This window comes from Acanthochromis polyacanthus, chromosome 1 (genome assembly GCF_021347895.1).
Source record: "Acanthochromis polyacanthus isolate Apoly-LR-REF ecotype Palm Island chromosome 1, KAUST_Apoly_ChrSc, whole genome shotgun sequence".
NCBI lineage: Eukaryota > Metazoa > Chordata > Actinopteri > Pomacentridae > Acanthochromis > Acanthochromis polyacanthus.
The window spans coordinates 57,936,254-57,950,758 of record NC_067113.1 but is presented as its reverse complement, the minus strand read 5'-3'; the positions used below and the strand labels follow the sequence as shown (position 1 = coordinate 57,950,758).

The 14,505-nt window shown below is 40.3% G+C and overlaps 2 protein-coding genes across 3 annotated transcripts in view; both read left to right on the top strand.

Annotated features, from left to right (window-relative positions):
• The first annotated feature begins 585 nt into the window (after positions 1-585).
• Positions 586-11,889, top strand: LOC110953582 (sodium- and chloride-dependent GABA transporter 2-like). The gene is made up of 15 exons (XM_022197670.2): positions 586-715; positions 900-1,091; positions 3,088-3,222; positions 3,307-3,447; positions 3,531-3,618; positions 3,706-3,838; positions 3,995-4,129; positions 6,234-6,337; positions 6,792-6,916; positions 7,016-7,128; positions 8,042-8,179; positions 10,339-10,441; positions 10,522-10,622; positions 10,729-10,899; positions 11,072-11,889. Exons 1-15 carry the CDS (start codon positions 709-711, stop codon positions 11,219-11,221), a joined length of 1,836 nt encoding a protein of 611 aa, XP_022053362.1. The 5' UTR covers positions 586-708; the 3' UTR covers positions 11,222-11,889.
• Positions 11,890-13,959: 2,070 nt separating this feature from the next.
• Positions 13,960-14,505, top strand: part of LOC110953581 (ubiquitin carboxyl-terminal hydrolase 15) — a 35,264-nt gene continuing 34,718 nt past the window's right edge. For both annotated transcript variants that reach the window (XM_022197668.2, XM_022197667.2), the window contains exon 1: positions 13,960-14,094. In XM_022197668.2, the coding sequence (XP_022053360.2) occupies positions 14,006-14,094 (89 nt within the window). In that variant the 5' untranslated portion in view covers positions 13,960-14,005. The remainder of the gene's footprint in view (positions 14,095-14,505) is intronic.

Here is a 14,505-nt window from a genome sequence, read left to right as displayed (position 1 = left end):
CAAGAAAAGAAAGTTAGAAATATGCAGTCGCAAAAGGCTGCAAGGCATCGGCATAATAAAACGCAGGGATATGTAACAAATTACGCAACGTCTGCAGTGTAATGGCATGCCATTACATCTTCACCACCCGTTGTATTACCGTGTCTCTGATACTGCAGCTTTCAGTTTCTAATAAGCATTTGGTGATTATTCCTTTGTTGAAAACTGCAGATTCTCTCTGTCACATGTGAGCATTAATACAATCAATCCTACTATTTAATTCAGTGTATAAACAACAACATTTGACTCTAGTCAGTCACAGTTTATCTTTAATGTTGCAATAAGTGTATTTTTAAGGTGAATTCTGTTCATATCTTCACTTGAGCTGAGTTTACACTGAATGTCACTTATGCTGCTTGTGTACAGAAAGCACATATTGATATGTGTGATCATATTTTTCTTGCATTTATTTCATTCTTTCTTAAGCAGAGGTGTGCTGCAGCATGACATGACAGATGATTGATTGAAGGAGGTTGGAGGTGATGTGCTTTGCTGGGAAGGGGGTTGGACGTGGGGACAGAGCGGACAGAGGCTGGACTCTGGTTTAGCATTACAAACACCCACCCCTCTTTCCAGTCAGGTTAAATACTAAAACTTGAGCGTATACAGAAATCCTCAACAGTTTCAGCCTTTGAGACAAGATCAGACAGAAGACCAAGTGACACTGCAATGAAAAGTAAGACATATATGCCAGTTAGAAATTTTAATAGAAAATTCTCGTGAATTATTTGCTGTATTTTTCATTTCTCAAATCTCTCAACACTGCAGGTAGAAGTCCTTGGTGCCTTTGCTTAAAACTGTCATGACTTCAATCAGCCCTTTCTAACCTGGTGCAATCCTCTTGACTGTCTCTTCTACAGGAGACTCTGCCAAAGCAGGCCTCCCCAACGGCATCAGCCATGTTAAAGACATGCTGCCGCCCTCGGAGGAGAAGATGGAGGAGCGGGGCCAGTGGAGCAACAAGTTGGAGTTCATCCTGTCGGTCGCTGGCTCCATCATCGGCCTTGGCAACATGTGGCGCTTCCCTTACCTCTGCTACAAGAACGGAGGAGGTGAGTGGGAGGGGAATGTGCATTTATGCCCCTTAGCAGTTTCATGTAAATGAACACATGGATGTCAACAAAACAGAGTGTACCTGAAAGAACAAAGATTTGAATATAGAGTGTAAATTGTGCTGAATTCAAACTATTCTGGTGCATTTACAGCAAACCACAAGGTTTTTTTAGATGCACTAAGTGGACTGATGATCTTTAAATTAGATAGTATAAAACACATATTTTCAGACCTTAGACTTACTGGATCTCAGGTGAAAGAACTAAAATTCTTTAATTAGTCTGATCCAAATTGGGTTTTCCCTTATTTGCGTCTGGACCTGCTTGTGTAGCTGCTAAATTGGATGCCCCTCTCGTTCTGCCTCCATGGGGCGTCGGGTTCAGGGCTGAGCGGGGTCAGACAGCTGTTGTTGCTTCTTGCTCACAGCAGCTGTTCCTGCAGAGAGGTGGAAATCTGAGCGCACCAAACATCATCAGTTAAACGACGGGACGTCAATACAGACGCTGAAAGAAGAACAAGAAGAGTGGCGGCAGTGGCTTTGGTCAAAACTGCAAGAAAAAAACTAATTATCACAACTTTCCCGCATGAACTTCAATTTAAAAAGAATCATTAAGTGTCATGATACAGTTCAGTCTATATTCAGGCACATAGTTAGCAAACTGTTCACTACTGTCCATCATCTGCAGTTGTCCTTGCATGGTTTACTCCATTGCAGACAGTAGAACACACAAATTAAATGGGAATCCGAAAAAAACAAGCATGTAAAAGGCAATACTTTTTCTTGTTAAAAGTTAAAAGGTGCTCTACAAAACATTAAAGGTGCTCTACAGAACATTAAAATATACAGAACTTTTAAAACAATAAATAAAAAGAAGATAGTAAACAGTAAAGACAGTCAAACATTTAAAAGACAATAATAAAGCAGTAGACATGAAGTGAGGTGAATTTTTAAGAAGTTTTTGACAGTCAGGATGTGTTTGTTACAGGAACACAGGTTAAATTTGGTCCACAATTTCTTTTCAGTGAAGAATATGAATTTTTTGACAGTTATTGGTGCAGATCAAGGGTTTAAAGTTTCTCAGTTGTAGCGTGAAGCCAAAGTAATGATTAAAAGTAATAATGAGAATTCTGTAGCCAATAGGGAGCAGGTGTAACTCAGTCAGGACTAGATCACGTTTTACCTGCATTGAGTGAAAGTGAGTAATCTTGCTGATTAGTTTTGAATCAACTTAAAGTGGGCAATTGTTGCATCATTTAGGCAAGAATAAAGTGAGTTGAAGTCGTCCAGATTTGAGAAAATGGCTGTGCGGATAAGTTTTCAACAGTGTTTTTAAGGAGCCCTGGCTTGACTTTTGCGATATTTCTGAACCGGACTCTGACTTCAAGTACATTGTTAGTGGTCCAAGATGGGAGTGATGCTGCTTGAAATGTAGTCTGATCAATAACCAGGACTTCAGTTTTTTCTGTGTTAAATGATAGGAAATCAGATACCATCCAATCCCTGATTGTTTCAAGACAGTACGGCAGAGAAACTGGATTGTCATGATTTTAAATGAGACATTAAACTGGGAATCATCGTCATAACATGGTGCATATCAAGATAAAGAAAACGGATATAAATTGAAAAAAAGTGGCCCGAGGATTGAGCCCTGAGGAACCTCACACAACATAAGGGGAACTGAAGAACTTAAGTTGACAACAACTTTGAATACTTTGCTTAATAAATATGATTTAAACCAGTTCAGAGCAATTATACCCAGAACAATCCAAAATATGATATACTGTAATTAACCATGTCCAAAACTGCACTCAGAACCAACAAAATAAGACTTTTCTGGACTGTGATTCTTTCAAAAGCCAGACTGAACCTTGTCAAATATGTGTTTTCCTTTCATTATTTCCAGGAACTACTTCACTTTTTGACATTTTTTTAAACAAGTAATAAGTAATAAATGGTAGAAGGTATAAATTGTAACCTGTTCTTCCTCATCTCAGGTGCGTTCCTCATCCCATACCTGATCTTCCTGTTCACCTGTGGCGTTCCCGTCTTCTTCCTGGAGACAGCGCTGGGTCAGTTCACCAGCGAGGGAGGAATCACCTGCTGGAGGAAAATCAGCCCCTTGTTTGAAGGTAAAGAGAAGAAAATCATTTGGAAATTTAGTGTCCTATTGCTGATTAATGTGAATGTTTTAGTGAAAAGCCCTGTTTTTGCAGGTCTTGGCTACGGCACCCAGGTGATCGTGACTCTGTTGAACTTCTACTACATCATCGTTCTGGCCTGGGGGATTTTCTACTTGTCTTTCTCCTTTTCTTGGGATCTGGCCTGGTCTTCCTGCAACAACACGTGGAACACAGGTAACAAGTGCACATCAATATCCAACTTTTATTGCTTTTTATACCCTTGAGGGCTTAATTTCAGCATGCGTTCTTCTATTTAGAAAACTGCGTGGAGTTCCAGAGAAGAAACACCTCCATCAACCACACAATCAACCTCAACACCACCTCTCCTGTCATGGAGTTCTGGGAGTGAGTTTTCACACCAGCTAACCATCTCTCCGTGACGCAGCGATTTCAATCTTGATGGTGTAAATGACCTCTGCGACTCTTTTGCAGGAGGAGAGCACTGAGGATTTCCCCGGGCATCGACCACATGGGCTCTCTGAACTGGGACCTGGCCTTGTGTCTGCTCATCGCCTGGGTCATGTGCTACTTCTGCATCTGGAAGGGTGTGAAATCCACAGGAAAGGTGGGTGAGAGGGGAGTCTTGAAAATACTAGGTGACTCTTTTTTTAATGTGTTTATTTGTTCAACCCGATTACAGTTGTAGGGCACATGAAAGATGACATCTGGTATTTATTTTGCATGTTTGCACATTTCACACCCCTGTAATATGTCGATACAGGTGGTCTACTTCACGGCGACCTTCCCCTATGTGATGCTGATCGTGCTGTTGATCAGAGGACTCACCCTGCCTGGTGCTGGAATCGGCATCCAGTTCTACCTTTACCCCGACTTAGGCCGACTCTCAGACCCGCAGGTACCATCATCCCACAAGAAAACCTATCAATTACTGCCTACAGTATGAATCTGGAATGTGATTGCATCACACAAATTCTCAGTGAGGTACTTTTTTGGTGTTCTGCCCCCTGTGGCGAGGGTGCAGCAAGTGCAGGTATCCCATGGCTCTCCGCTGGGGATCCCAGTTTCTGCTGGGTCCATCTGCTGTCCTTGAAAGAGGAAAGGACTGTAGGGTTCAAATACAGGGCCAGGACACCACTGGGACTGTAAACACGAGCTGTACCAGGCCAGAGCTGCAGACAGATCGCTAACAAGGCTTCAAGAGGGTTTTAACTGGCTCTGTTCAGCTCATATTAACAAATGTTACAAACCAGAGAGGCCCAAAATATTTCAGAATCTTGTCTTGTCTCTGTCTGGCTTCGTCGTCCTAATTTGTCTCAAAACCAGCTTATATTCTCGCCTGTGTCAAAATCAGTCTAAAACACCGCCTGAAAAATTGGCTAATCGCTACACATCCGACGCACTGTATATTTATGGAAGCGTGGTTCGTTAATCAATGTTGAGTCAACAAGATCAGACTTCTAACAGTTTACATCTGTGCAACTGCATCAGTCAATGATTATGCAAGTAAAAACGTAGCACGTGAATTCCTCTAGATTATGTAAATACGGCACGTTTGAGTTTGTGCATCGACCTACATGAGCGTGTGCTAATATGTTAGCTGTATGGAATTTAGTGTCACGTTTAGAGGCCCGTACTTGAATGGTGAATGCAGACAGTTAATTTGGCTATTGTGGCTCAAATTTAATGAAAATGTCCCAGAAATATACACGAAGTGTAAACAAGAAAAGGGGACATTGATTCAGTGTATGTGGAGATGTGAGGAGAAGTATTGGGTGCAATATATAAAATGTTTGTTATACAGCTTTCGAATAGCTATTAGATCACTATTTTCTGCCGTCTTCTTTCTTGATGGAGTCGTACTGTGTTTGCAGTCGTACTGTGTTTGCAGCTGTTTTGCTGATTCTAAGCTGGTAAACAACGACTCTGTCATATCCATCTTCTCAACATCTTGAAGTTCTCCTTTTTTTATTCATTGCTGAGTCATAATTTAGTTTGTGTTATCTGTTCTCTCTACATATACAGCTTATGCACGAAGTAATGGTGACTCCAGAAAAAGTGTTTGGTCACCTTGTGTGAATTTAAAATGTTTAAACTTTAACTACATCGTATGTTTGAACGTAATTTACTGTATATATTAAATTATTACTGGACCCTTTTTGTATCTTTCAGAAGATGCTGTAATTATTTAACCACCATGATAAAATTCAAGCAAAACTATTAAAACTGAAGGCCCTTTGGCCATTTAATATAGATGTCCCCACAAACAAAATGACCTTGCACTGAGCACAGGCGTGTGTTATGCATGTGTACGTTATGTACGGATACCGAATCGCGTGACCTAAATATGTAGCGAGTGGCAGGAATTATTGGGACTCGGAAACACCCCCAATATTTAATCACTTGTTCCTTGTGTCATTTTGGATGGATAAGTCCTGATAAAGTCTGCAGTGGTCGATCTTAAAGATCTTTGTCATATAATCAGTGACTCTTTCTTGAATGCCAATACAGAAAAATGCTTTTATTTTGAAGGATTGAAAAAAGACTTTTGATTACATATTGGAATCATTTGTCATTTCTTCGTAATTAAAGAAATAAACACACTACCAGTGAAAACCTTTGAGTGGTAGTGTATGTCTGAAGTGCTACTAAAGGTTGTGGAAATGTTTGAATGGGTATAAGCATTTTACTCATTTATTTTTGCATTAATCTACATTTTATTTAGTTATTTGTCCTTAGTGACATTTTCTCAGCTATGTTTTTTAATAGTGTCCAATTAAAGTTTGTTTGGTGTGAGAGAAAAGGATGCAGCAGACAGGGTTAGATGGAGGCAATTGATTCGCTGTGGCGACCCCTGAAGGGAAAAGCCGAAAGGAAAAGAAGAAGTCCAATTAAAGTTTGTTGATTTGACTCGTAGTTGAAAATCATTGCTGAAAAAGCAAAACTAAGCACAGATCATAACTCAAGCATCTGGAGGAGTCTTTAAATTTGCTTTTTGTCAGGTGTGGATGGACGCTGGCACCCAGATCTTCTTCTCTTACGCCATCTGTCTGGGCTCTCTGACTGCTCTGGGCAGCTACAACAAATACAACAATAACTGCTACAGGTTTGTATGCAATGCAAAATGTATGATTTATTTATATGCTCAAAAATTTCCTTCTTAAGATTATGCAAAAGTAATTTTGCAAATCCCAGCCTTAACTTAGAAATGCAATCATTTTGATTTAAAGCAGTTATTATCTTTTATAACCAACCTGAGCATCATCCTGAGCTGTTATTAGATCAGATACAGCTTTATTATTTTATTGTGCAAGTAGTAAGACAATGAAAGGCAGTTAAGAAAGATGTGCATAAGAGGCTGCAAAAATGCAGTGTGCAGTGTAAATTAACATTTAAAGGCAGGAATAAATAGCGATATGAGCAATAAAGCAGTATAAGACATATGCAGAATGTTCACTGTTTGAAGTGTATAAACAGTATGAATGTAACAGAAAGCATTAGAATGTGATAACCTGCTGCTGGAGAGAACATTAATCAAAATATTCTGCTGTCTGTTGCAGAGACTGTTTGTCTCTATGCTTCCTGAACAGCGGCACCAGTTTTGTTGCAGGCTTTGCGATCTTCTCCATCCTCGGTTTCATGTCCTATGAACAGAATGTTCCCATCTCAGAAGTGGCAGAATCTGGTGAGTCTGTTCAACAATAGAAGAGTGACAAAAATGAGTTTTTTACCCTCGGATCAGTTTAAGTTTTCAGTTTAAGATGTCTCTTTTGTCTCTGTGCAGGTCCTGGACTGGCCTTCATTGCTTACCCTCGTGCTGTGTCCATGATGCCTTTCTCTCCTCTGTGGGCCGCCCTCTTCTTCATCATGATTGTTTTTCTGGGGCTGGACAGCCAGGTAGGAAGCCGTACAAGCAGTTTCTGGCCTTTTTCTAACTGTGGGCTCATTTCATTTTTCTCTGCAAAACAAAGTCCTGCACCTGTATGGAAACAGCACAACCATGACTAGAAGTAGAGAGAACTCTCTGATGTCTTCTGTCCATTCTGTTGCAATTATAAGGACATAAATCACAAAAAGGGGGGAAAAAAGGAAGTTTAATTTTTGATTATTTTTTTTAAAAAAGAAAAAAAAAAAAGAAATCAACGTGTTAAACATTTTTCATGGTGCCCACAGATGACCACCACTGAAAACAAGATAGGTTGCTCTAATTGCTATAGATATTTTAGCAGTTACATTTTTAATTTGTTTCCATTTTGGTGCCATATGTTTTATGTAAACACTGCCTGCAGTTCAGCTAAAAAGTCCCAGAATTTTCCTTTGGTGACTGTTGGTCACAGATGAGTGAGTAATGGCTTCTCAGTTGCACCAAGCATGGCACAGTTTTTCTCTCTTCACAGGATCTGTTTAGGGAAAATTATTCATTTTTGACACATTTTTAAATGAGAACAGATTGACTGATAAAATATCATGATTTTCAGCTTTTTCACTAAGCTCACAACACCCCACAGATGAATAGCTAACGGAGAAAATTGAAAATCCAATGACTCTTCTTGTTTTTACAGTTTCTTGCCCTGGCAAATGCAGTCATCTTGGTTATTTTTTAAACAAAAACATAACATGCATTTGTATTCAGAGAGATAATTAATGAATCCTGCTTTTACTTTCCAGTGAAGACACGTGACAAAAAGATGAGTTTTTGCTGCTGTGCTGATTACCAGAGTTGTTGTTCTACAGACAAAGCTTACACATTCCTCCATTACAGTACAGTTAATGACTTTCCTCCCTTTACTTGTGTCCTCCGTCCCCTCAGTTTGTGTGTGTTGAGAGCCTTGTGACAGCGATCGTCGACATGTATCCTGCTGTGTTCCGACGTAAGAACCGCAGGGAGCTCTTCCTGTTGGTCGTGGTCCTCTTCTCCTTCTTCATGGGCCTCATCATGCTGATGGAGGTAAGGGGTCACGCTCTGGGACCACACAGATGCAGAACATGCATACACAAACACATATGCACACACCTGTCACTGTAATATCCATAGTAAAGATGACAGTGTTTTGTATATTCAATGTCTTAAATGTCTTTTATAACATCTGAAGTGTCTCCCTCATTGCCTTAAACAGTTTTTACATTATAGTGTGATGTTAACTAAGACGACTGGAGTTCAAACCAATTCCAAATTAGCTTTATATTTAACAGATCAGGCTGTTGCTGGGTTGTAGGTTGGTTTTTCTGCTGAAATAAGCCCTAACAAGAGTCCAATATAGTTGACATGGTTTCACCTCTGCACAGCTGGAAGCATGAATGCTCTGCAGAGGTGTCAACAAGTCCACATTTTGTAAGTGCAAAGCTTTTGTGCGACACTTCTCAGGTAAGTCTCAAGCATTGTTGTGTGATGCTGAAGTATGTTAGTAAGTTATTGAGCTTACAAACTAAGCAAAATAACCATTGTATAATCTTTTTATATGCGCAATAGATACACAATTTGCAATTTCTAAAGCAAATTTTGTAGCACGGCAACATAACTTTTCCTGTTCAGCACACACGGATCTATCCATGCTTCACTTATTGCCTAGCCTAGCCGCGCTAGACCCAGCTCTTAAGACACAAGGGTCTAGGAATGCTCGACAGGGAGGGAGGCGGGCTAAAAGGTGGTCTTTCAAATCACTCTGCATCAATTGGGTAGGTATACAACCAATCAGCGCAACGAATAGGCTGACGTAGTTCCGAGAGCGCCGGATTGTGGCTAAGTCCCATTAGCTTCCCAACCAGTGGAGCCAACTGGTATATTAAGGATTTGCCATATCCTGTCAGCATAAGTCCAAATACGTCTTTCTTCTCAATGAAACACTTCAGTGCCATCCTTTGTTTATCTTTCAAGTTGAATTTTAGCATCAAATCTTTAAGGGCTGTGGCCAAAGCCGAGTCGAAAGATAACTGTTTATTGTGCGCTGGTTGTTTCTGTCAGAATCGTCGCGCCTCTGTCGTCACTTCGTTACGCCCGCCTTCTGACTCTACACTTCATGGTGATTGGTCCGGCCAGTTTTAGGAGAATCCAGCCTCGAGCCTTATGGAGGGTAACTAGACCCTCCCTGGCAGAGAATTAAATTTGTTGCCGTGGGTTGTCTAGCGCGGCTAGGCTACTTATCGCCTTTACTTAATCTGGAAACGACACATCAATATGGTCAGTTTACATGGATGTTCTGTACATGAGGACCATAAATATTTGAGCTGCATGACTGAAACGGTCTTTTAATGGCCGCAAATCCAACTCAGTGTTCGGTAATATAAGTTTCTGAAAAAAATAACTTGTTGCGTTACAAGATTACTGCCAGTAAAAAGTAACTTGTTAGTGCTAAAAAAAAATAACTTGTTACATTACTTTTGTAATCTCACAAAACTATAACAGATGCCATATCACCTTTACAGCTGCCAGTTGTGTTTTATTTATGCTAAGATTACCTTAAAATCAAGAGGCTGGGGTTCAAAACAAATTCTTTCAACAACTTATTAAATACTGTAACTGCTGTGAAAAGGTTTTAATTACTAATATGCATGAAAGTGAATGTACGCTGATCAAACATACAAATACAGAATGCAAATGGACCATTATCTGACTCGGAGAAAAAATTAAGAATCAGATTTTTTTTGCTATAGTTAGAAAAGGTTTTGTTCTGTTTTATATGAGTAAGTTTTTAACAGTAACAAACCGCTTGAATTGCAATATTAAAGCTTTATTTTGCAACAAAAGGGTCATCTAAGCAGTCTAACGGGCTACTTTGCAACCCCCAATACTGATCAGACTCCTGCTAGTCAAGTTAGAGGTCATCAGATTTGCTTTAATGACATGCAAAGTCAGAAAAATATGTATTGCTAAATCTTACAAAGCTGCCAGAGACCAAAATCTATCATAGTTATTTCCCTCAGAAAAACCACAATTGTCTCCAGCACAAAATTTGAGTCCTTTGAGGTGGTTTAATAAAACATTTCATATCCTTTTTTGTTCTTGTGTGGATGGACAGCACACAGAGAATAGCTTAGTTTTTAATTAACTGTGTTCATCAGGTTAATTCTCTTTGCATAATCGCGATTCAATGCTTTCTCTCTCTCCAGGGCGGCATGTACGTCTTCCAGCTCTTTGATTATTATGCAGCCAGCGGCATGTGTCTCCTCTTCATGGCCATCTTTGAGACTGTCTGCATTGCCTGGGTCTACGGTGAGCCAAATGTAAGGTCAGACTTTCTACTTATTTGAAGTCGCAGCATGGTCTGACATGCTTTTATTGTGTTTTTCCAGGTGCGGATCGTTTCTATGACAACATCGAGGACATGATCGGGTACCGCCCCGGACCTTACATCAAATACTGCTGGTTGTTCTTCACTCCAGCCACCTGCATTGTAGGGCCCCTCACTCACTTCATCCTCCAATAAACCACTTTTCAGTTGCAGAAATTGAAATAGATCAATTTTTTGTTATTCCACACTTGTTATTTTGTCTCTGCAGGGTACCTTCGCCTTCTCCCTCATTAAATACACGCCTCTGAAGTACAACAATGAGTACGTTTATCCGTGGTGGGGTTATGTGATTGGCTGGCTGCTCGCTCTTTCCTCGATGGTCTGCATCCCACTTTGGATGGCGTACAAGATCAGCACCACTCAGGGAACACTCAGAGAGGCATGTTGATCCTGTTTTTGATGGCATATTTTATTTTAGAGCCAATTATTAAGTTTCAGAATGTTTAAAATTAAAAGATGAGTGCCCCTTTTGAGCATATTCTTGATTTTATTCAGTAAAGATGCTATACATTGCAGCCAGTTAACTGTGTTTTTTTCTTGTTTCTTTACAGCGCATCCAGTTGCTCATCACACCATCTGATGATTTACCCAAAACCAAGAGGGAGCAGGAGAGGTTACTGGCCATTTTCGCTCCCGAGACAGACGCCGCCAAATCCACAAACGGCTACTTCCCCGTCTCGGAGACAGACTCCAACTTGTGAGGCCTCGGCGGTGATTTCATCTTTGACTCGCTGCACCCTTAAAAGGAATCTGGATGTGGAGAAAAAAAACACATGGAAGTGCCACATTATACACTTTAATACACAGCAGATACGGAGGACTCAGGAGATATTAGAGCTACAGTGTGCTGGGTTTGGCCTTTTTGTACATTAAGCCAAAATAAATTCTAAAGCAGTTGCCATTTATTGAATTACTTAGAGTGGACAAGGGCATTTTTCAGGGACAAAAGTAATTGGCATATACTGTATATAGGATGATGTTTGTATGTAACACAAATATAGCAAAAATCAGTGATAAAGGAATAGCTTAACCATTGGATGCTAGTAAAAGGTGGGATAAATACAGATACAGCAACTTCTTGAAGTTTCTTTATGCATGTGAACCCACTTCACGGCTGTTAAGTCATATTTGTATCATACTGTTGTACTGTGATGAATGATTGAGGAGATTTTCCTGTTGTATTTACAGGAAATGAGATAAATGTGTAATGCTAGGTCCATAAACACATGGATATATAGAATAGGATTTTACTGCAGTAGCTATAGGACTAACTGTAGTTGCATTTTTGTACTGTAACATACTATGACTGTACAAAGAAATGTGAATCTTGTAAGTATGGTTTTAAATAAAGATTGTATGTTGTCTTGAACCATTTTACTGTGAAAAAGTCTCGGTATCTTGACCGCTGCTGCTTCAAATTGGACTTTTTGTTTAAAGAACTTTCTGGAAACGTGACACAAAATTGCTAGAGAACTTAGAATCTTTGTATTTTTCACCAATATGCAATTAGTAGTTAAAAAACACACAAAAATAGGCAAATTCTTTACGAAATGAAGCTCTACATATTACACACTGACCTCATGCAGCATGTTAAAAAGTCGAATGATAAAGTTGCTCCTCACTGCAAAAAAAAGGCAGATATAATTGCTGAAGAGTTTCTATTCAGAATACCAGTTTCTTAGACGTCCAGAAGTCTGTGCAGCTACAATAACAGAGCACTTTCAACTGTTTTACAGAATCACTTCCTACTGGAGAGACGGCTAATGAAAAGACATCAGAGGAGTTTGTTCATGGGAAGATCATATGAGAGAGTAAAAGTCTGGTGATACCATCCTAAGCTGCTTCAAATTTGACAGTTTGTTTAAAAAATCAGCCCCTCAAATCTGCTGCAAAGCTGTAAACACGTGATTATGTGTCCCTCAGGCTGTGATATACAGTCACATTTAGTGCAGCTGTTTGATTGTTGTGTGGTTTTGTGGAGTTGGAGATTAACAAGTCAAACTTTTTAAAAAGTTATTTCTGTCTTTAAGAAGAAATGCATCTCTGTCTCCACATCCACTACTACAACTTCATGTCTATGTGGCTCAGCTGTAAACAACAAATCTGTATTTACTCAGTTTCGGTTTGACTCCTCCAGTGTTCCAGTTCAGCAAGCATGTTTTTTTATATAAGACCTCATTGTACAAAGAGGTTATGCAATAAGCACTTTCTGTTTTTTGTTGTTTAAAAAAAGGCAACAATGCATAAATTAAAACATTCTTAAGATACCTCAAGATATCTTAAAATTTGAAATGCAGCAGTATAATAATGAAAGGCAGTAGAAAAAGATCTGTCTTGAGTTTATTTTAAAAATGGCCACATTTGGGGCAAAATTACTAAAAGCTATTTAACAGTCAGAGACTTCTAGGCAGTAAGTTGTGCCTTAAATTCTGTTGTTATAATTTCTATTCAATTAGAGACCTGTGCAGAGGTCTTAAAATCCAACACTGGTATTGGTATTTTAGCAGCAATTTCCATTAAAGTTGCCAGATTAAGGATTTAGTTACAGGTTTGAAGTTGCTGCTGAGATTTACATCAATAAAATACAACAATTATGTTAAGATTTTTGACCTTTTTGTTAACTTTTAGTGCCCTGGACTCAAGGTAAACACCAACCTTTTTTACTTCCAAATAGTTGTCTTGTATTTAATAATGACTCTGATAAGTGGCTGGAGAGCAGTTCTGGCCTGAGGCTGATCAATGATGGATGCCATCTGATCAATAAATCTCAGGAAAAGGTGACACAATAGATGATTTCAGAGGTTCAGCTCTTGATTTTGTGGCACCTGAAATCTCAGTGGGCTGCACTTTTGCCTTGCAGCAAGAAGATCCCTGGTTAAAATCCCGGCCTGGGCCTGGGATCTTTCTGCATGGAGTTTGCATGTTCTCCCTGTGCATGCGTGTGTTTTCTCCGGGCACTCCGGCTTCCTCCCACAGTCCAAAAATATGCCGAGGTTAATTGATTACTCTAAATTGTCTGTAGGTATGAATGTGAGTGTAATTGTTTGTCTGTATATGTAGATCTGCGACAGAGTGGTGACCTGTCCAGGGTGTCCCCTGCCTTCACCTGAGTCAGCTGAGATAGGCTCCAGCACCCTCTGTGACCCTAATGAGGATAAAGCGGTGTATAGAGAATGGATGGATGGGTGGATGAAATTTCAGTGTGTTTGATTTAAAAAAAGAGTGCTCTTTAATTATTTTAATCATCATTTACCAACATAAATTAATTCTTGATATTTATTTACAGCTTCCCAGACACCCAGAGTCCTATGCAGCCACAATGATGGAGCACTTTTGAACCATTTTCTAGAATAATTTTTCCACTGGGTGTCAAGCTTCCCCTGCACCGCGGCTCAGTCGCTGATTGGCTGCGACGGTGCGTCACGCTCTACGTAGCTCGGTGACGCCCACTTTCCCGGCATGCAGCGGGTGATGTCTGAGGAAAGATGGCGGAAGGAGGAGCGGCTGATCTGGATACCCAGAGAGGAGAGGTCGCGGCACTGTTGAAAACACAGCTAAGAAAGGGAGACACTTGGTAAGACTCGAGCTGAAATCCTTTTAGGGACGCCGCGGGGCTGTCGGCCGGTTCTGCCGAGGCTGTCACGGCCACGGAGGAGGAGAAAGCGGCGGGGACGGGCCGTGTTGACAGTAACGGCAGCCTGTCAGCTTCATGTGTGTCAGCTATCGGCGGCTAAGCTAACGCCAGCCGTGAGACTCCAGTGAAGAACGATAAACCGCACGTATCGTTTAATTGTCGCACTCCGGTGGTCATATTCACCACTTCCAAATTCCCGTTTCGCCTTTTAATCGTTGACATGATCTCAGTGAGACTACGCGTCGTTTGTCTGATTTGGCTAGTTAGCAAGCTAACTGCTAATCGGCTAGTCTACCGACGCTCCAAGTGGGTTCGCCAGTCAGTGGGTTCATCTGTCGACTTCGGCAGGGC